The sequence below is a fragment of the Palaemon carinicauda genome, chromosome 20 (genome assembly GCF_036898095.1).
Source record: "Palaemon carinicauda isolate YSFRI2023 chromosome 20, ASM3689809v2, whole genome shotgun sequence".
NCBI classification, from domain to species: Eukaryota; Metazoa; Arthropoda; class Malacostraca; order Decapoda; family Palaemonidae; genus Palaemon; species Palaemon carinicauda.
The window spans coordinates 81,930,866-81,955,109 of record NC_090744.1 but is presented as its reverse complement, the minus strand read 5'-3'; the positions used below and the strand labels follow the sequence as shown (position 1 = coordinate 81,955,109).

At 37.0% G+C, this 24,244-nt stretch overlaps 1 protein-coding gene across 1 annotated transcript in view; it reads right to left on the bottom strand.

The window, feature by feature from the left end:
• LOC137659930 (uncharacterized) overlaps positions 1-22,611 on the bottom strand; it is a 27,926-nt gene extending 5,315 nt beyond the window's left edge. The window contains exon 1 of the mRNA XM_068394694.1: positions 22,124-22,611. Within this exon, the coding sequence (XP_068250795.1) occupies positions 22,124-22,611 (488 nt within the window). The remainder of the gene's footprint in view (positions 1-22,123) is intronic.
• Positions 22,612-24,244: the final 1,633 nt, after the last annotated feature.

The window sequence follows — 24,244 nt, the reverse complement described above, 5'->3', positions numbered from 1 at the left end:
CATCGTGAATAAACTTCAAAAGGAAATATTTGTATACATCATCAAATTTCATTAAATTTAACCTTTTGTACATGTCACTAGTTCTCATCAAAGGTACATTATTCTCGTTGTGCTTAACCTTTAGAATGTTCCTTAGTATTTTATTGAGAGAGGTTTTAATGTTATGGAGGTTTATCTCAGGAACACCACCCCAAATGATAACATTTTGTATCATTATAGGGTACACAAAGGAGTAATACATGGTCATAAGAGCCGACTGAGGCACAAGTGAGGAAAGTGGATAAAAAACACCTTGAATTTTGCTTAATTTCCTATAAACTTCAGCTGATTGCTGAACTTAACTTATTATCAATAATGATGTCCAAGTACCTGACACTGGAGACCCACTCAAGCTTAGTTCCGTTAAAATACATGTCTGGCAAGCTTTCAACATGACTTGTTGTGAACAACATTAATTTAGTTTTTTACACGTTAGGAATTAGTCTATTATTCTGGAGCCAATTTGTGAGTTCAGCAATCAATATATTTAATTTGCTAATGCACAATTCAAGTGATTTTTCTCTGTTATAAAAAAACTGCATCATCTGCAAATAGAACCTTCTTTGCAATCCTTATATCTACTATGTCGTTAATAAAAACATTGAATAGAAGGGGTCCTAAAACCGAACCCTGTGGTACCCCAAAATTTATAGGTCCAGTATCAGACACATGGCCATCAATACAAACATACTACCTTCGGTTACTCAAGTATGACAAGAGGAAGGAGTTGACATTACCTCTAAATCCTCTTATTGATAACTTATGGAGAAGGACATTCCTATCCACAGTATCGAAAGCCTTCTTTAGATCCAAAAAAAGTGCTATCGTATACGACTTCTGGTTAAACGAGGGTAAAATATCACTTGCAACCTTAAAAATGGCAGTAGTAGTGCTACATGGTTTTCTAAAACCGAACTGAAGGTTCGAAAGTACATTAAAACGATCAATGAATTTGACCATCTTCGAATAAGTTAAGAGTTCAAAAATTCTATTTATAGTAGTTAGAGTTGTAATGGGTCTATAATTGTAATAAATGAAATAGTTTGTTATTACATGTTTAAAACACATGACGTAATATGTCATTTTGGATGAAGATGCTAGCATGAGATTTGCTGTAGTCATATAAAATCATAAACAGGATGTACTTTGCAGCCTCGGCAATGTAACATTTTTCTGAAACGTCAACACCAATGCATAGTGTGTGAAAGATTGTGTCGTCACCGGATGCAGGTGTCTTCCGAGAAAGAATGTAACAGTTTCCATATTGTGTTTAAATGCTACGACAACTAAGCATATGATATCTGTGATATCGATAATTTAAGCAGTTCATATCTATACTTCACCTGAATTGGTCATCCGACCAAACCAGCTCCACTCCTGTGATGGAGATGTTTAACACTGTTGTTTTTAGAGAATAAATACTTTTTAAAGTTATTAAGATGAACTTCATTTTCAAGACTTAACATCTTAAACAACACATACTTAATGTGTGCTTATAAAAGTAGCACACTAATAAATGGTGGCAGCGGTTAAACTCTACGAATCAGAGAAAGATCTTCAAGTAATTATAATAATAAACTCTAAGAATTAGAGGAAGATCTTCAAGACATCAAAATAAAGCTGTAAAAACCAGAGAAAGATCTTCAAGAACTCAACGTTAATGAATCTACAATTTTGACTAAGTAACATAGTCCATCGAAATCTATAACATTTAATGAATGTTATACATACAAACTGATGAACTGGATCTTCAATCAACATCCTAGGAAACCCAAGGACTGACGTTCAACGCTTACAAAACATATCCAGGAAGCACTACATTCAACGGAAACTCGAACGATACATCGCTAACAAACATCAAGAGAGAGAGATGATGTGACGACATCACACAGAACCATATATAAGCTAAGTACAATTTTTTAAATTCATTCCAGTTTGGGCAGTGAAGTGTAGTTATCACGAGTCGTTAGTCGATTATTACTGGGGTGAGTGGTTTGCTAATCTTTTGTTTTCCTTTCATTAAAGAAAACTGTGTTCAACTCCGAATTCTCATCTATAATTTTTTCTCTCTTTGTGCTAATTCCTTTTTCTTTCAGAAATTTACAGAAAATATCTTTGTGCTCGGTTTTCTTTCAGAAATTCTCGGGAAATATCTTGGGATTAGTAACATTGTTTGGGGAATTTATTATACATATGCGTTTACGCAGTGGACGCCTGTATTCATATAGATATTTTGATAGAATTGCAAGGGGTCGAAGAGATAGGAAAAGAAATACAGCAGTCATGACGCTCCCTGCAAGCATGGAATAGGATGTATATAAACAGATAAAAAAACACATGTCTAAGTGTCCAGATCTCGATCCCGTGTTAACTCAAGTTTTTGCAAAGAATGAAACAAAGCCACAAACAGTGAACGTAGTTAATAATAGTCAAGTAGCGGGAATGACGTGTTATAATTGCAAACGTCAAGGTCACTTAAGCGCGGACTGCAGAACGAAATTCTGCTCGATCCATAATAGTTCGACTCATTCATACAATCAGTGTTACTCGCGTAAGACACAACAGAATCCCAGAAATACACAGTCAATTCCACAGTCAGTTCCATATGGAAATAAAAAGAAAAATCCTCATTTTAACAATAAGCAGAAACAACAAAATGTCAATGCAGTTCAGAGTCCAAAGCAAACAAACACTTCTTCGAATATCGCTGAGCCTGGGTCGTCAAACCAGACCTCGCAAGGTCAGACTAATTTTCAGAATGTGCAGAGCAAAGCAAATACCACATAGTTAACTCCAGAGGGGAAGAGAGTGATGTTGGGTCAAGGTCATTCATGTCAACATCAATAGTATTGAATAATCAATTTAATGTTTTATCAGATAATTGTGAGGCAATAGATTTTCCTTTGAAACACACGACCGAATTAAGTAAAACAGTGCATGCTCCCGTAGATTTGCAACGAATTCATACAATAATAAGCCAAAATGAGTTACGACCAACCTTATATGCTGTAAATTTAGAACACAAATCCTTTACGTTATTTTTTGACTCTGGTAGTCCACGTAATATCATGGATTTGAAGACACATCATTTGTTATTTTCGAACTTTCCGATTGAAAAATCCGGAGTTAGACTCTCGGGTATAGGAAATAATGAATTAAATGTCATAGGCATAACTCATGTTCAATTCAAAGTCGGTAAACGCACGTTTGCCGATACATTTGTTGTTGTACAAAATATTGATATGTATCCAGCTTTAATTATAGGATACCCATCTATGGGAAATCAAAACATTATCTTAGCCCCTGCCAAGCACGGCGTGTATATCAAAGGGAAATTCTATAAGTCTTCTAATACCTTAAAATCAGTTTTGGATAAAAAGGAGACGACAAATTTAACCGTAACGTACGTTGAAGAACCAATAACTTGTCTCACTAATAAAGAAATAATATACGCGACCCAGCAGAATTCTCGTTCACCCGTAATATCATCTTGCACGCAATCTAATCTATCGAGCCAAACGTACCTTCGAATTTAATAGTGCAAATAAAGAAAACATTACCGGGATCTGAAATATTAATCCTTTCCGACACTTTGAAAACTAACGGATTGTCCGTCACATAAGCTAATTATGCAGTAGGCTCACATCAACAATGTAATATTGAAGTCTGTAATCATTTAAATAACACTTTAGTAATTCACAAAAATCAACATATCTTGGATGTAGAAGTTTATAAACATCGTATTCTTACCGTTGCTGAAATCAATCACTATCAATCCGTTGCAGATGAATGCCTTTTACAATCTATTAAAAAATAAAATCAATAAAGACATTCAAGACGAAGAAATTCAGCAGAAAATTTTTGGACTTTTAACTAAATATCATGATGTTTTTTCCACTACGGATGGATCCTTAGGAAAAACAGATGTGATCGAGCATCAAATAATGTTAAAGGACAAGCAGAAAATTATCTATGTACCCTCGTACAGACTCCCTATGAAATTCCAGAATGAAATAAATGATGAAGTAGGTAAAATGCTAGAAGAAGGAGTCATTAGGAAATCAAACAGCCCTTACAATTTTCCTTTAATAGTTGTACCGAAAAAAGATCGAACATGGCGTATCTGCGTCGACTTCCGTCGTCTAAACGAAGAGACGATCCCTGATCGATTCCCAGTGCCATGTACTGACGATATATTGTCTTTGTTAGGTCAGAATAAATATTTTACCAGTTTGGACTTACTTAAAGGCTTTCACCAGATATCATTAGCAGAAGATAGTATCCCATACACAGCCTTCAGCACAGCCAGGGGACATTATGAATTTTTACGGATGCCTTTTGGTTTACGTTGTGCTCCTATAACATTTACAAGAATGATTAACATAGTGTTTGGAGACTTGTTAGGGGATATATTGCATGCCTATATGGATGATCTTGTAATCTCTTCCAACACCTTAGAAGAACATCTACGTAAGTTAGAACTAGTACTACAGAGATTAAGGCAACATAACTTAAGGGTAAAGATTAGTAAGTGTGAATTTTTCAAAACAGAATTAATATATTTGGGTTTCATGGTGTCAAGCCAAGGTCTTAAGGTAGTCCATGATAAGGTGTCGGCTATACGTAATTTTCCCATACCTACTAATATCAAGGGAATACAGCAATTTCTGGGTTGTAGTGGATATTACAGGCGTTTTATACGCAACTATTCAATAATAGCCGCTCCTTTAACTGATCTTACGAAGAAGGGTGTAGATTTCATATGGTCTGAGCATCATCAACAGGAGTTTAATACCTTGAAAGGTGAACTGTGTAGTTCTCCTATCTTAAAATTTCCTGACTTCGGTAAGGAATTCTTCATTGCAACAGATGCCTCAGACTTAGGAGTAGGAGGGGTATTGCTTCAGCAATATGATAAACAATTTTTCCCGATAGCTTTCTATTCTCGAAAATTGAGAACTTCCGAAAGTAAGTATGCAGTAATAGACAAGGAAGGGCTAGCTATTGTTAATTCACTAGTGCATTTTCAGTTCATAATTTACGGTTATCCCGTTAAGGTTCTTACTGACCATAAACCACTAACCGAGTTCTTTAAAGGCTTCAACCACAACCCTAAACAAACTCGGTGGCATTTGATCATTCAAGATTTTGGCGTAAGAATCGGGTATTTACCAGGGAAAGCAAATATCATTGCGGATGCATTATCACGCAACCCCGTGTCATCTTGTACGGAGCCTTTAGCTGAATTAACAGATATATCAACATCCATGCCTATTGTTAAAACGATATCTGAACAAGAAGATTTAGGCTGGAGTGCTGAATTATTACAGACTGAGCAAAGAAAAGATCAGAAAATAGAAACAATTATAAATGCTTTGAAAGGCAATCATAAGGAAAAGGGATATATAAAGTATAAGCAGCAGAATTATGTAATCAAAGATAATATTCTGTGTAGGACTGTCACAAGGAAAACCCGCAATACACCACATGTAACTTACGACCAGGTAATAGTACCAATCTCACTTATTTCCACTGTTCTGAATTGGTTGCATTCAAATCCATTACATGGACACCCGGGGTTCTCATTAATGTCACAGAAAGCCAAATCATTGTTTTATTGGCATACGATGCTTACAGATATAAAAAGACACATAGCTAATTGTCGCACATGTCAGGAAAACAAAGGGCATACGAAAACACCTGTCAGCCTAGGGGCTTATCCCGTGCCCAATCAACCCTTTGAAAGAATATATTTAGATTTGTTAACAGGATTTTACGAGTCAGACAGAGGAAATAAGCACCTCTTAGTAATTATAAATGCTTTAACTCGATATACAGAACAAATAGCGCTTAAAACTAAAACTGCGATTGAATGGGCTAGGAAGTTTTACGAGTGTTACATTTGTAAACATGGAATTCCACACATGATAATCTCAGACTCGGGTGGTGAATTTAATAATCACTTTCTTACCTCATTGTGTGAATTCCTTAGCATAAAGAAAATAAATACCATGATATATCACCCAGAGTCAAATGGGCTAGTGGAAAGAGCAAATAGAAAAGTTTTAAATATATTAAGAGTAACACTAGGGGGAACAGACCCCAACAGGGATATTGCAATACCGGCAGCACTGAGTACTCTGAATCATTCATATCATATATCAATTAACCCTGGATAGGTACGATGGGTCGTTTGCGACCCCGAGCGTCAAAAAAAAAACAGGTTTTTCTCACGTGACTCACCCCCGTGACTGAATTTGTGGGTGATCGACCTGCAGGAGGTGTCTCCCCTACACGCTCTAGTAGTGTCCAGATGTGCATTGCTATAGCTGTACTCCTTCCCCGATTTCTGAGACGCGTCGGGGTCGAGCGCGACCGAGTTTACCCTTCTAAGGTAGTTTGCATAATTATCAAAGTTATTACGTATTATGAAATTGTCGTAGAATGGTGCAACTTGTATAGGTTATCAGTTGTGGAAAGTCTTGGTGGATTGTTTGGCTACCATGTGCATGATTTTTTTTTTAGTTAAAATGTCGTTCATCACCACGAGGACCATTTTACCGCGAGTGCCCCTTTTTCATTTTTTTTCATTTTTTTGCCATGTCATTTTTCCGTAAGATATTGCCAAATAGGGTCGTAAAACTTTTGCTTGTTTAGTGTTGGAAAGTGTGTCTAGATGATCTGGCTACTCATGCATGACTTTGTTTTTGTCAGATACGACGTAGTTATTGGTATATTGGGTATTTAACTGCGGTTACCAATTTCTGTTTTTTTTCAATATTTGTAAAAATTACTACGTAGTAAGGAATTGCCGTATATCATTCATTTTTTTTTTCATGTTTATGTGTTAGAAAGTGTGCCTTGATGGTTGGGCTAACACGTGCATGTCTTTTTTTTTATCTGAGATGCCGTATATTAGAATGTCGGGCATTTTACCGCGAGTGTCCCTTTTTCATTTTTTTTCATTTTTTTGCCAAGTCATTTTTCCGTATGATATTGCGAAATAGTATCGTAAAACTTTTGCTTTTTTAGTGTTGGAAAGTGTGTCTAGATGATCTGGCTACCCATGCGTGATTTTGTTTTTGTCAGATACGACGTAGTTATTGGTATATTGGGTATTTAACTGCGGTTGCCAATTTCTGTTTTTTTTCAATATTTGTAAAAATTTACTACGTAGTAAGGCATTGCCGTATATTATTGATTTTTTTTTCATGTTTATGTGTTAGAAAGTGTGCCTTGATGGTTGGGCTAACACGTGCATGTCTTTTTTTTTTATCTGAGATGCCGTATATTAGAATGTTGGGCATTTTTCCGCGAGTGCCCCTTTTTATTTGTTTTGCATTTTTTTGCTTAGTCATGTTACCGTAAGGAATTGGCAAGTAGTGTCGCAAAACTTATATTTTTATAGTGTTGGAAAGTGTTTCTAGATGATCTGGCTACCCATGCCTATTTTTTTTTTAGCCAGATATGGCGTATATATAAGTATGTGTTCGATTTTCCTGTGATTGCCATTTTTTCGTTTTTTCCCATTTCTTTCAAAATTACTACGTACTAAGGAACTATCACAGGGTAATATTTCATTTATATGTTTATTTGTCGGAAAATGTGCCTTGATGGTTTGCCTAGCACGTGGCTGAAATTTTTTTTTCTGAAATGCCGTATATTAGAATGGCCATTTTTCCACGAGTGCTTTTTTTATTTGTTTTGCATTTTTTTGCTTAGTCATGTTACCGTAAGGAATTGGCAAGTAGTGTCGCAAAACTTATATTTTTATAGTGTTGGAAAGTGTTTCTAGATGATCTGGCTACCCATGCCTATTTTTTTTTTAGCCAGATATGGCGTATATATAAGTATGTGTTCAATTTTCCTGTGATTGCCATTTTTTCGTTTTTTTCCATTTCTTTCAAAATTACTACGTACTAAGGAACTATCAGAGTAATTATTCATTTAGATGTTTATTTGTCGGAAAATGTGCCTTGATGGTTTGCCTAGCACGTGGCTGAATTTTTTTTTTCTGAAATGCCGTATATTAGAATGTTAGCCATTTTTCCGCGATTGCCCCTTTTTATTTGTTTTGCATTTTTTTGCTTAGTCATGTTACCGTAAGGAATTGGCAAGTAGTGTCGCAAAACTTATATTTTTATAGTGTTGGAAAGTGTTTCTAGATGATCTGGCTACCCATGCCTATCTTTTTTTTAGCCAGATATGGCGTATATATAGGTATGTGTTCGATTTTCCGGTGATTGCCATTTTTTCGTTTTTTCCCAATTCTTTCAAAATTACTACGTACTAAGGAACTATCACAGAGTAATGATTCCTCTAGATGTTTATTTGTCGGAAAATTTTGTTTACTTTTTTTTTTATTGAATATCATCAAATTTTTTTAGTTAAAATATATTGTTTTACATTTTTTTTTTTTCGATTTTATTTCCCTTCAAAAAAATTTTTTTGGGTCAGAATTTTAATTTTATAGTCGTAAAATAATCGACAATTATCCAGCAACCCACCATACAATTTTTATGCATATCCAATAATAATTAGATTAGTAAATAACACCTTGAAATTGACATACCCTTCCTACATTTCAAGTGGCAGATTAGGGAGTCTGAGTCAGTGTGGTTGGCGGCCATTTTGTGGACATATCCGAAGCGTAAGCTGCCCTATCTATATATATTCTTGTTCCCTATAGAATTTGTGATATTTTGGTATATTTTTACCTGCATAAATATCATATTATATATTAAATATATGTATTTTTTTACGAAATTTCTAAGTACTCAAAAAATTACCTTTAGATATGGCCCCTGATATAAATGTAATTTACAAAATAATGAAGATTTTTTTTACATATTTCTATTTTAGGATAACATATGTTTATTCCCTAAAAAAATTAGCCACTTCCTATTTCATTTGGGTACCCAAAAAAATTCATGAAATTTGGACAAATTTTTTTGGCCAAAAAAAGTTACCCTTTTTTTCTCATTTCAGATCTTCACCTCCATGGGTCTGACTTCATCCAAAATACATCAAGATGTGTCCTAAACATTCAAGAATCAATTCCTAAAAGGATTTGTGTATATATGTATAAACTTTTTTTTTATGAATTTTTATGTCAGGTCTTTTTTTTTTCTACTTAATTTTTTAAAATATTTATAATAAATAGTTTTTCTGCAGATGAGTAGTATTTATCTTTACAGTTGTTTTAAGCATTCATTGAAGTTTTTTTGGCAAAAGAAAAAAGGAGGTTACTGCAAAAACTGATTTTTCAAGAATTTTTTTTGGCGTCAGGGTCGTTCGCGTCCGAGTATACCCTTAAAGGGGTGTCCGAGGAGCGTACCTATCCAGGGTTAAAATGTCACCGCATGAAGCATTGTATGGTACCCCAGTTAGAACACCTTTCCATGTATTAACGCCTACAACTAATCTATCAAATCCTTTAAAAGAATGTATAAATGTAAGCATAAGTCGATATGATATACTTCGAAAGAATTTAGAAGAATCACAAATCATAATGGAAAGGAGTCATGATGAAATAGCGAAGCCAACTAAAACGTATACCGTGGGTGATAACGTGTATATACAGATAAATGTGCGTAAAGGACTCAATTATAAACTAACACCTATGTTTGAAGGCCCATTTAACATTTTGGAAACATTAACGGCCAATAGGTTTAGATTTCAAAACGTATCCCAACCCACGGATGAGAGAATAGTACCATTGGCTCACATAAGAAATTAAAAAAAAAAAAAAAAAAAAAAAGAAGAGAGAAAGAAGTGAGGGAAATTTTTTTTTATTTTATGTGATTAAAGGTTTCTTCTTAATACAGGAGTAATTTATATTTTTCTCGTTACAGGTTTCCTAGATGAATTTTTTGTTGTTGGGAGTGATACTGTTCGCTCAGACATTTTTCTCGTGTGGGATGAGCTCTAAAACTAATAGTATAGATTTTAAATATGGCACTATAGTTGAAAGACAAGAAGACGTTTTTATTACATCGAGCAACGTAGTTGTAGAAGTGAATATGCAAGCAATTTTTCTTCCAAAGAATGATGTCACTAGCTTAAAAACCGCCATTTCAAGGTTTTCTGTCTCATTTGATGAGTTGCATAGAAGACATTTTCATTTGACTACAGAGAGTTTGTTTGGATCGACATTAAAAGTTGCAGAGATGCTATCTGATGACTTGAAAAATAAGTCTTACGAGACAAAATCTTTGGCTTATGACCTTTTGATGTGGACTGTAGGACACGAACATAAAGAAAGACGAAATCCATTTATTTATGCTGCATTAAACATCTTTGGGTCTATTGCAAGTTTAGGTTTAGGAATTTCCAATCGTCTTAAGATTAGTAATCAAAATAAGAAAATTGAGTTCTTGACTCATGAAGATGAATTGATTATGTCAGAACTAAGGAATCAGTTAGCTTCGACCAATCAAATTATGGATTTAGTAAATGAACATTCAAATAATATCATTCATAATATGGAAGTACAGGATTTGTTGGCAACGTTAACATATTATGATTCAAAGATAGATCACATACATAACAGAATTGTACATTTCATTGAGAAATCTAAGGATTATGTAGAAGCTATCACGTTAGCAACTAAAGGTGTACTGTCGCCCCATTTGTGGCCTATAAGTTACTTAACGTTAATTCTAGAGAACGGAAGGGATAAAATAGGCTATATTCCTTTGTTAGGCGAACGTAGGTTAGAATTTTATTACAGCCTAATTACAGTAAGCGTTGATAATAACAAGATTAGGATTACAATTCCCTTTGATTCTTCTGATGCCTGGCAATCTTACAGGATATCACCATTTCCGACTTTCATGACGAATCACTCAAATCCAGTAATATCCAGTTTGACAGGACACGTATTGATTTCCCCAGACAAGGAAACATATACGGTCATTAAAGACTTAAATCAATTAACTCACTGTTCAGACGCAATGGATAGAAAAATATGTACAGCTGACTCATTTGAATTCCATAAAAACTTAATGGATTCATGCGAGTTAGGTATAGTGCTAGACGGTGCTCTCTCCCATACAAGTGAAAATTGTCTGCATAAGCTTTATCCCTTTGACAATAATGAGTTCAATTGCTGACTGAACAATGGCTCGTGGATACGATACGACAAGGTCGGCTTCAATGTATCATGCTCGGACGGATCCACGTCCTTTGCCCACATCTTTGTTGCAGCAGATGGTTGTATTGGGACTTCCCCTAATTCCATGGTGACCGGACTAAGGACACTCATCAGAGAACGAGTCTACTTCGCGAACTTCACGTGGACGTCTACAATGCCAGCACTACCTCTCCCGTACAATCAACAGGTTGCCAAGCAGTTGATGAAATTGACCGAGATGGACCACCTGTCACCGACTTATAAGGAAATTCTTCACCCCATACTACTAGCACGATTAAGCATTACGGTGATGATATTTATCGCTGTGAACATCCTTGTTTGGCGTAGATTACGGTACAGTTGGAAGCTAAAACAGAACGTTTCGCCATGTCCAGACAAAACTCCTTATTTAATTCAGTTTAAAGCCGTTTGAAGTGGCCACCTCATTCGCTAAAGGAGTAAAATGTTTTGGAAATTGAGTTTGTACGAAAAGCTGTTAGTACGCTAGTAATATGTAATTGAGGAAATTTTTGAACTTTGCATTGTTAAAAATACATTTAAAAAAACATTTAAAAAAATATAAATCATTTTCTCTCTCGGCATCTAATAAAATATATAAGCCAGAATGTTAAAAGAAAAGAGAAAGAAAATAATAAATAACAGAATCTATGGGCATCTAATAAAATATATCAGCCCTATATATATATATATATATATATATATATATATATATATATATATATATATATATATATATATATATATATATATATATATATATATATATATATATATATATATATATATATATATATATATATATATATATATATATATATATATATATATACATATATATATATATATGTACAAAACCGTGGTACGTGTACGTACCAGGAATTCATGTTTGTTCACTAAAATTGAATCTTTACCAAGGTAACAAATATTTTTATTAGTTACCGTATTGTGTTAATCTATGTTTCTGACAAAGGTAACAATTATTCTTTAACAAGTTACCGAATCATATGTATATCAGTATTTTTTTTTGGTACCATATAATCATTTGCTAGCAATGTACCATATATATGATCTGTATTTATCATGCATTTTTTTTTCTTTGCTTTGGTAATATCTTTTCATATGCATTATTGTTATTATTTTTTGATGTGCCTATTTGGACATTCGTCCTCATTTGCTTATGGCTAAAGTTAAACAAAGAATAATACATATGTCCAGTCACACCTAGTAAACATGTTTTGGCTTGTTGTTAAATTTTTTTTTTTGAAAAAATTGAGATAGCTGGCCGAGCTAATGTAATAAATGAAATAGTTTGTTATTACATGTTTAAAACACATGACGTAATATGTCATTTTGGATGAAGATACTAGCGTGAGATTGGCTGTAGTCATATAAAATCATAAACAGGATGTACTTTGCAGCCTCGGCAATGTAACATTTTTCTGAAACGTCAACACCAATGCATAGTGTGTGAAAGATTGTTTCGTCACCGGATGCAGGTGTCTTCCGAGAAAGAATGTAACAGTTTCCATATTGTGTTTAAATGCTATGACAACTAAGCATACGATATCTGTGATATCGATAATTTAAGAAGTTCATATCTATACTTCACCTGAATTGGTCATCCGACCAAACCAGCTCCACTCCTGTGATGGAGATGTTTAACACTGTTGTTTTTAGAGAATAAATACTTTTTAAAGTTACTAAGATGAACTTCATTTTCAAGACTTAACATCTTAAACAACACATACTCAATGTGTGCTTATAAAAGTAGCACACTAATATAATTACTCATTTTGGTTACATCACCTGACTTAAACACTGGGATAACCCGACCAACGTTAAGGAGATCAGGGTACAAGCCTTGAGCAATGCTCATATTATACAAGTGCGCAATGATAGGTCCAACGGTATAACGAACTAATAGGAGTAAACTGGGCTTAATATCATTTAAACTGTTTCCCTTATCCGGCATTGATTGCAATACTGAACAGACCACGCCCTCATCTGTTGGAGCCAAGAAGAATGTGTGGTCAATTCGACAAATATTATCAAAACATGTAAGATTCATATCATGAGGAAGATTCCCAGTAAGACATGAAACAATATTCATGAAAAAATTATTAAAATAATATGCTATTTGTGGTCCCTCAATAACTGTCCCATCCTCTGTCATCACCGCCCGTAATAATAATAATAATAATAATAATAATAATAATAATAATAATAATAAAATAATACTAATAATTTAATAATAATAATAACAATTTAATAATAATAAATAATAATTTTATAATGATGATTAATTGCAAATAATGATTATGATGGTAATAATAATTCAATGATATTCAAATTTATTAATAATAATAATAATAATAATAATAATAATAATAGTAATAATAGTAATAATGATAATATTCATAAAATAATGATAATATTCATAAAATAATGCTAATAATTTAATAATAATAATAGTAATTTAATAATAATAATAATAATAATAATAATATAATAATAATAATAATAATTTAATAATAATAAATAATCATTTGATAATAATGATTAATTGCAAATAATGATAATGATAGTAATATTAATTCGGTAATAATACATACATACATACATATACCAAGGCACTTCCCCTAATTTTGGGGGGTAGCCGACATCAACAAATGAAAAAAAAGGGGGGGGGGACCTCTACTCTAAAGCCTACGTTCCTCCCAGCCTAACAAGGGACTTAAAGTTGCCAAAGATGTATAGAAGTTATAATGTATGCCTATGTTTACTTGAAGTTCGTATGTACATTGTGTTTCCACAACGCCTTCGGGAACATTATAGCAAGGCCAATGTTACCTAAGATTGTAGAAAGAACAAATAGTCAATAATTTTTCCAAACAATGAAAATAGCGGTCTTTAAATGATGACGTCATCCTTATGGCATCGTCTGCCTGACTGAGTTAGACAGGTGCGCAGTTTCTCTCTCTCTCTCTCTCTCTCTCTCCCTCTCTCGAATTATTTACCACTGCCATTTATACAAATACTTTTATTCTCTCTCTCTCTCTCTCTCTCTCTCTCTCTCTCTCTCTCTCTCTCTCTCTCTCTCTCTCTCTCTCTCTCTCTCTCGAATTATTTAAAACTCCCATTTATACAAATACTATAATAACAATGTTCAACTCTCTCTCTCTCTCTCTCTCTCTCTCTCTCTCTCTCTCTCTCTCTCTCTCTCTCTCTCTCTCTCTCATGTTTCGAAATCTCGTACCTCTGGCAGAAATGAAAGACATTGGTAGAGGGTTAGGTGAATGAAAACTACCACTTACGAACACATCACAAAGTCTCCAAAGACATGTAGAAATTATAATGCATGTGTTTATTTACTTGAAGTTTGTATGTTGATTGTGCTTTCACAACGTCCTCTGGAATTTTATAGCAATGCCAATGTTACATAAGGTGATAGAAAGAACAAAAAGTAAGTGGAGAACAAGAAAACAGAAGCCAAAGATGCCAAAGATGTATAGAAGTTATAATGTATGCGTTTGTTTACTTGAAGTTCGTATGTACATTGTGTTTCCACAACGCCCTCGGGAACATTATAGCAAGGCCAATGTTACCTAAGGTTGTAGAAAGAACAAATAGTCAATAATTTTTCCAAACAATGAAAATAGCGGTCTTTAAATGATGACGTCATCCTTATGGCGTAGTCTGCAAGACTGAGTGACAGATGCGTAGTTCTCTCTCTCTCTCTCTCTCTCTCTCTCTCTCTCTCTCTCTCTCTCTCTCTCTCTCTCTCTCTCTCTCTCTTTCTCTCGAATTATATACCCCTGCTATTTATACAAATACTTGTATTCTCTCTCTCTCTCTCTCTCTCTCTCTCTCTCTCTCTCTCTCTCTCTCTCTCTCTCTCTCTCTCTCTCTCTCTCTGTACATCCTTTTATTAGATAATAGAATGAATCTCTTTTTTCATTTGTTCGTATATCCTTGCAAAAATTCTTATTCTCTCTCTCTCTCTCTCTCTCTCTCTCTCTCTCTCTCTCTCTCTCTCTCTCTCTCTCTCTCTCTCTCTCTATCATCTTATTTTATAATAGGATGAATCTCTTTTTCATTTGTACGTATACCCTTGTAAAAAGTACTTCTCTCTCTCTCTCTCTCTCTCTCTCTCTCTCTCTCTCTCTCTCTCTCTCTCTCTCTCTCTCTCTCTCTCCTCTGTACATCCTTTTATTAGATAATAGAATGAATCTCTTTTTCATTTGTTCGTATACCCTTGTAAAATATACTTATTCTCTCTCTCTCTCTCTCTCTCTCTCTCTCTCTCTCTCTCTCTCTCTCTCTCTCTCTCTCTCGAATTATATACCCCTGCTATTTATACAAATACTTGTATTCTCTCTCTCTCTCTCTCTCTCTCTCTCTCTCTCTCTCTCTCTCTCTCTCTCTCCAATTGTTATAAACTCCCATTTATACAAATACTATAATAACAATGTTCAACTCTCTCTCTCTCTCTCTCTCTCACTCTCTCTCTCTCTCTCTCTCTCTCTCTCATGTTTCGAAATCTCGTACCTCTGGCAGAAATAAAAGGCATTGGTAGAGGGTAGGTGAATGAAAACTACCTGCTACGAAAAAATCACAAAGTTTCCAAAGACATATAGAAATTATAATGCATGTGTTTATTTACTTGAAGTTCGTATGTTGATTGTGCTTTCACAACGTCCTCTGGAATTTTATAGCAATGCCAATGTTACATAAGGTGATAGAAAGAACAAAAAGTAAGTGGAGAACAAGAAAAAAGAACCAAGAAAGAGGGAAACATGGATAAGAGTACAATGCTGAAACCTGCTAACTAAAACACTGGCAACAATTAGAGATCACTGGCAACTCATAACATAGGATTAGTAAACTGAGGGTTCAAATACCTCCTTTAGGGTGCATTTATGTAGGAATGAACAATAAAAGTTATCATAATAATACTATCTTGATTTCTTTTAGAAAAGAAGCGAAAGCTTGCTGCAAATCTTTGGTAGCTCATAACTCAAAAACATACTTATTCCCACTTAGGTACATTTTTCTCACTTATTTGTTGTTCGATATTAGAGAAAAAGATATCGTTGAAAAGAAGAATAAAAATTCCACAATTCTGTCAGACAAAATTTTGATTTTCGTTTTACATTTTTTTTCACGATTATTTTCCGTCTAGACAAGGAAAAAAAAATAAAAATTCATTAAAAAAAAACAGAAAGGAAAATCAAAATTCTGTCTGACAGAATTGTTCGGTTGTTAGAGTAGTTTTTGTGGTATAAATTTCAATACAATTGGTATTATAGTATTGGGGAAAAATGTACCTAAATATTTTTTTAAAATCATGATTTTTCCTCATAAATCCAAAAGTTTTTGATCAAATGACTTGAAATTTTTATATGATGAAGGTATTATATGTGTCTAAAAGATATATAGAAATTGTGTAATTTGGATCATTAGGAAAAAAAATGGCGGACATGGCGGATGGTCCCCTGACCGAGTTCAGCTGGTACTGCTAGGGTGCCACAGCCCACCCTCCCATATTATCCACCACAGATGAAGCTTCATAATGCTGAATCCCCTACTGCTGCTACTTCCGCGGTCATCTAAGGCATCGGAGGAAGCAGTAGGGCCTACCGGAACTGCGTCACAATCGCTCGCCATTCATTCCTATTTCTAGCATGCGCTCTTGCCTCACTCACATCTATCCTCCTATCACCTAGAGCTTCCTTCACTCCATCCATCCACCCAAACCTTGGTCTTCCTCTTGTACTTCTCCCATCAACTCTTCCATTCATCACCTTCTTTAGCAGAGAGCCATTTTCCATTCTCTCAATATGGCCAAACCACCTCAACATATTCATATCCACTCTAGCTGCTAACTCATTTCTTACACCAGTTCTCACTCTCCCCACTTCGTTCCTAACCTTATCTACCCGAGATACACCAGCCATACCCCTTAGACACTTCATCTCAAACACATTAAATTTCTGTCTCTCCATCACTTTCATTCCCCACAACTCCGATCCATACATCACAGTTGGTACAATCACTTTCTCATATAGAACTCTCTTTACATTCATGCCCAACCCTCTATTTTTTACTACTCCCTTAACTGCCCCCAACACTTTGCAACCTTCATTCACTCTCTGACATACATCTGCTTCCACTCCACCATTTACTGCAACAACAGACCCCAAGTACTTAAACTGATCCACCTCCTCAAGTAACTCTCCATTCAACATGACATTCAACCTTGCACCAACTTCCCTTCTCATACATCTTATAACCTTACTCTTACCCACATTAACTCTCAACTTCCTTCTCTCACACACTCTTCCAAATTCTGTTATTAATCGGCCAAGCTTCTCTTTTGTGTCTGCAACCAGTACAGTATCATCCGCAAACAACAACTGATTTACCTCCCATTCATGGTCATTCTCGTCTACCAGTTTTAATCCTCGTCCAAGCACTCGAGCATTCACCTCTCTCACCACTCCATCAACATACAAGTTAAACAACCACGGCGACATCACACATCCCTGTCTCAGCCCCACTCTCACCGGAAACCAATCACTCACTTCATTTCCTATTCTAACACATGCTTTACTACCTTTGTAGAAACTTTTCACTGCTTGCAACAACCTTCCACCAACTCCATATAACCTCACATTCCACATTGCTTCCATATCAACTCTATCATTCGCTTTCTCCAGATCCATAAACGCAACATACATCTCCTTACCTTTTCCTAAATATGTCTCGCATATCAGCCTTACTGTAAAAATCTTATTTATACAACCCCTACCTCTTCTAAAACCACCCTGTATTTCTAAGATTGCATTCTCTGTTTTATCCTTGATCCTATTAATCATTACTCTACCATACACTTTTCCAACTACGCTTAACAAACTAATACCTCTTGAATTACAACACTCATGCACATCTCCCTTACCCTTATATAGTGGTACAATACATGCACAAACCCAATCTACTGGTACCATTGACAACACAAAACACATATTAAATAATCTCACCAGCCATTCAAGTACAGTCACACCCCCTTCCTTCAACATCTCAGCTCTCACACCATCCATACCAGATGCTTTTCCTACTCTCGTTTCATCTAGTGCTCTCCTCACTTTATCTATTGTAATCTCTCTCTCAATCTCATCTCCCATCACTGGCACCTCAACACCTGGAACAGCAATCTGCCTCCCTATTATCCTCAACATTCAGTAAACTTTCAAAATATTCCACCTATCTTTTCCTTGCCTCCTCTCCTTTTAACAACCTTCCATTTCCATCTTTCACTGTCTCTTCAATTCTTGAACCAGCCTTCCTTACTCTCTTCACTTCTTTCAAAAACTTCTTCTTATTCTCTTCATATGAATGACCCAATCCCTGACCCCACCTCAGGTCAGCTGCCCTCTTTGCTTCACGTACCTTGAGCTTTACTTCCACATTTTTCTCTCTATATTTTTCATACTTCTCTATACTATTACTCTGCAGTCATTCTTCAAAAGCACTCTTTTTCTCTTCCACTTTTACCTTCACTCCTTCATTCCACCATTCACTGCCCTTCCTCATGCTGCCTCCAACAACCTTCTTGCCACACACATCACTTGCAATCCCCAACAAAATGTTCTTTTACTAACTTCCACTCCTCCTCTAAATTGCCAGTTTCTCTTACTTTCACTTCGTCATGTGTCATTTTCAACCTTTCCTGATATTTACTTTTTACCCGCAGTTTTATTAGCTCTTCAACCCTCACTAGCTCCCTTTTACATCCATCTTCTCTATTCTCCCACTCTTTTGCTACAACTAATTTTCCTTCCACCAAAAAATGATCAGACATACCGTTAGCCATACCCCTAAACACGTGCACGTCTTTCAACCTTCCACACATTCTTTTAGTTATCAACACATAATCCATTAATGCCCTTTCTACTACTCTTCCATTTGCCATTCTTACCCATGTATACTTATTCTTATCTTTCTTTTTGAAAAAGCTAATTCTTATCACCATCTCCTGCTCAACACACATATCTACCAGTCTCTCACCACTCTCATTTTCACCTGGTACGCCATTCTTCCCAATGACACCTACCTCTCTAGCGCCAACTCTAGCATTTAAGTCACCCATGACAACTACATAATTCCTTCTACCCAGTCCTTCTAAACACCTAGTTAATTCATTCCAGAACTCATTCTGCTCTTCACTTTTCTCACTACCTGGCCCATACGCACTGACAAATGCCCAACATTCCCTACCCAACCTAACCCTTACCCACATTACCCTAGATGATATCTCCTTCCATTCCACTACTTTACATGTGATCCATTCACTCAGCAATAAAACCACACCCTCTGTCCCTCTTCATCTTTCAATCCCAGACACTATACCAAACATTTCATCAAACATCACTTCACCCTTTCCTTTTATCTTCGTCTCACACAAGGCCAATACATCCATCCTTCTATTTCTAAACATATTTCGAATTTCACATCTTTTACGCTCTGTCTTACTAAATCCACGCACATTCAAACACCCCAAAACTAGAGTGCGAGGAGCAGTCACTCTACCCCCAGCTCCATCTCTTTGTCAATGTCTCACAGGATGTAGATACAGGAGAGGGGGTTCCCAGCCCCCTCATCCCGTCCCTTTTAGTCGCCTCTTACGACACGCAGGGATAACGTTGGCGCTATTCTAATTGTTTTTATGTCCTCGCGGCATAATAATAATAATGATAATAATAATAATTTAATGGAAATAAGAATCTGATGATAATAATAGCATAATAATTATAATGATAATAATAATATTAATAATAATTTGATAGTAATACGCATTTATTAATAGATATAACAAATCAATAAAAATAGTAATAATAATAATAATAATAATAATAGGCAGAAAAAAAGAAGTAGAATAATAATAATAATAATAATAATAATAATAATAATAATAATAATAATAATAATAATAATAATAATAATAATAATAATAACAATTTATTAAATGAATGATTTTTTATAGATAATAATATTAATTTCATAAAAGTAATAATAATGATAATAATAATAATAATAATAATAATAATAATGTTAATAATAATGATAAAAACAATAATAAATATTACATAATATGATAATAATAATAAAAATAATAATAATAATAATAATAATAATAATAAAAATAATACAAATAAACAATAATAATTATTATATTAAAAATAATAATAATAATAAAAATAATAATAATAATGATAATAATAATAACAAAAATGAAAAAATAGTAATATTAACAACAACAACAACAACAATAATAATAATAATAATAATAATAATAATAATAATAATAATAATAATAATAATAATAATGATATTATAATTATTATTATCATTATTCTCTTTTCAGGGTTTCTACATTCAGCTAGCAAGGTGGCGAAGGTCATCAGGTGGGTGAAAGATACAAATCAGGTTAAGGCTGGATGTAATTAATACATGTACAAGTAATACTCGAAAATTACATCAGGTAAAGTCAGGAGTATAATGCGACGCGTTTCGGAACTGCTTGCTCCGTCTTCAGGCGAGAAGTGAGGCTCTGGCTGGATCTGGGTCCTTATATATCCCGGCTCTGGTTCGTAGAGAGGGGCCTAGAATTTTGATTGATCGATCGGAGGTTATAGGCTCGGGTGGCAGATGTACGACGAGCTTGGATCTGCCTCCCAGGTTGAGAGGTAGGAAGGAATTCTGAGTCATGATTGGTCAAAACGCGCGGTAAGCCAACCGTAAAGTCAGGCAGTCTCCTCTCTCGCTCAGTGGACTAGGCTGAGAGAGGTATCCGAGCTCCCTGATTGGCTGCGATGCGCGCCGAGACGGGATCAAAGTCAGGCAGCCCATTCCTACGCTCAGCAGACTGGAATTCCGGACCATGTTCGCCGCCAAAATCGGCATTTGGCCAGACTATTTCTCCATTTGTGGGGGTGTCGGGATCGGGGTTGTCATCGTTCTGGGGGTCTTGTTCTTGGTTCCTACCGTTGGTACGTCAACAGGATGGAAGGAGGAACATCTCTTGTGTCGTATTCAACGCTGGTTTCTCGTTCTGGATTAACAGAGCTTCCAATATTCGTAGGCGCCTGCTGTCAGGGGCACAGCCGATAATTTTGGTATTGGCGACGATGTCTGTCCGGCTAATTTGGGTGTTATGTCGCTGTAGAGCATGATTTCTTATAGCACCTTGCTGGACGTGGCACGAAATCCTCTTCGAAAGTTTCATAGTAGTCATACCTATGTATTTGCCGGGGCATCCTCGGACTGGGCATTGGTAAGAGTACACTACATTTGTCTTCTTCATCGGATCGTTCTCAGGGGGTCGCTGGGTTGTTTCTCATGATCAAGCTGCGGTTTTTTTCAGTCTGGTAATAGATGATGAGTTTCGCTTTTGTGCTCTCATCAGTAGGTGACACTTTGTTAGTGATGATGTCTTTAATGGCCTTCTCTTCCCGCTGATATTCTGCGTGCATGAGGCCTTTGTAGTAAAGCTTGATGTCTCTAGATCCGTTAGTGGGGTTGTCGGACCTATCTCTAGTGCTGTCGGACCCCTGGCTGGCCCTGTCGGACCCTTCCACCGAAGAGGACCCATACCACTTGTCTATAGCTGTCCTCACTTCACGCTGGACTTGCTTGTTGCTGTAGCCGTTGTTGATGAGGACCTGTGCGGCCCTTTCCAGCTCCTTGTGGGTGTCAGTCCATGACGAGCAGTGTGACAAGGCCTTGCTTACAAAGGCCTTGATGGTTGAGGCCCTGTACTGGGCAGGACATTCACTTTCGCCATTTATACACATGCCGAGATTTGTGGGCTTAGTGTAGACGGTGGTCTGGAATCCCTCGTTGGTGGAAGAAATCAAGATATCCAGGAACGGGAGGCTGTTGTCGACGCTGTTCTCAAGGGTGAAGTGGAGGACGCTGTTGTCCTCAAAGGTCCTCCTAAAGTTCTCGATGGCTTGGGTGGAAGTAGCTTTAACGAAAGTGTCGTCAATATAACGGAAATAAGCGAGGGGGCACTCGAGTTGGGAGAATACCCTCTCCTCTACTACTTCCATGTAAAAGATAGCAAAGAGTACGCCCAAGGGCGAGACCATTGCCACGCCATCCTTTTGCAAGTACATGTGCCCACGGTGAGTAGTAAAGGGGGCCCTCTTAGTGCAGATGGCAAGGAAGGTCCGAAGAGCTTGCTCTGGGATATTCAATTTGGGAGTCGTCTCATCCCTGTAGACTCTATCGGCGATAAGGTCGATGGTTTCGTCAACAGGGACATTAGTGAACAAAGATTCGACGTCCATCGATGCTATGACCCCCTCGCCGCGGACATCCTTGATACTCTCTAGGAATTCGGCAGAGGAGGCCATACAGTGGCGGTCGGGGACATATGGCGTCAAAATCGTGTTCAGTTTCTTGGCCAGCTAGTATGTAGGCGTAGGGCATTGGCTGATGATAGGTCGAAGTGGGTTGCCTTGCTTGTGGGTTTTAACATTTCCGTAGAGGTAACCAAGTCCATAATCTCCTGAAATCATGGGCAGGTGTACGGCGTTAGTTGCAGCATTAATAGCCTCGATGGTGCGATTTGCCTCCCTCTTGATGTCTTCAACAGGGTTGCCCATGAGGCGCTCGAATTTGGTCAGGTCGGCGAGGATGGCGTCCAATTTCTCGTGGGACTCATGGGTGTTGATGAATACAAAGGCAGCTGTCTTGTCGGCCCGACGGACGGTAACATCAGCTACTCGTTTGAGCTCTTTAGCAGTAGCTCTCATCTCCTTAGAAACAATGCCACTGCTGTATCCGCCCCTATCAGTAAGGGCCTCGGCGAGCAGAAGCGGCTGAAGGGCGTCAGTCGTCCGGAGGGCACCACGTTCTTGGAGGTTGAGGATGGAATCTAGGAGTAATTCCATCTCTATGAGTAATTCCACCTTCAGCCGCTTCTGCTCGCTGAGGCCCTTACTGATATGGGCAGATACAGCAGTGGCATCGTTTCTAAGGAGATGAGAGCTGCTGCTAAAGAGCTCAAACGAGTAGCTGATGTTACCGTCCGTCGGGCCGACAAGACAGCTGCCTTTGTACTCATCAACACCCATGAGTACCACGAGAAATTGGACGCCATCCTCGCCGACCTGACCAAATTCGAGCGCCTAACGAGCAACCCTGTTGAAGACATCAAGAGGGAGGCAAATCGCACCATCGAGGCCATTAATGCTGCAACTATCGCCGTACACCTGCCCATGATTTCGGGAGATTATGGACTTGGTTACCTCTACGGAAATGTTAAAACCCACAAGCAAGGCAACCCACTTTGACCTATCATCAGTCAATGCCCTACGCCTACATACCAGCTGGCCAAGAAACTGAACATGATTTTGACGCCATATGTCCCCGACCGCCACTGTGTGGCCTCCTCTGCCGAATTCCTGGAGAGGATCAAGGACATCCGCGGCGAGGGGGTCATAGCATCGATATACGTCGAATCTTTGTTCTCTAATGTCCCTGTTGACGAAACCATCGACCTTATCGCCGATAGAGTCTACAGGGACGAGACGACTTCCGAATTGAATATCCCAGAGCAAGCTCTTCGGACCCTCCTTGCCATCTGCACTAAGAGGGCCCCCTTTACTACTCACCGTGGGCACATGTACTTGCAAAAGGATGGCGTGGCAATGGTCTCGCCCTTGGGCGTACTCTTTGCTAACTTCTACATGGGAGTAGTAGAGGAGAGGGTATTCTCCCAACTCGAGTGCCCCCTCGCTTATTTCCGTTATAATGACGACACTTTCGTTAAAGCTACTTCCGCCCAAGCCATCGAGAACTTAAGGAGGACCTTTGAGGACAACAGCGTCCTCCACTTCACCCTTGAGAACAGCGTCGACAACAGCCTCCCGTTCCTGGATATCTTGATTTCTTCCACCAACGAGAGATTCCAGACCACCGTCTACACTAAGCCCACAAATCTCGGCATGTGTTTAAATGGCGAAAGTGAATGTCCTGCCCGTT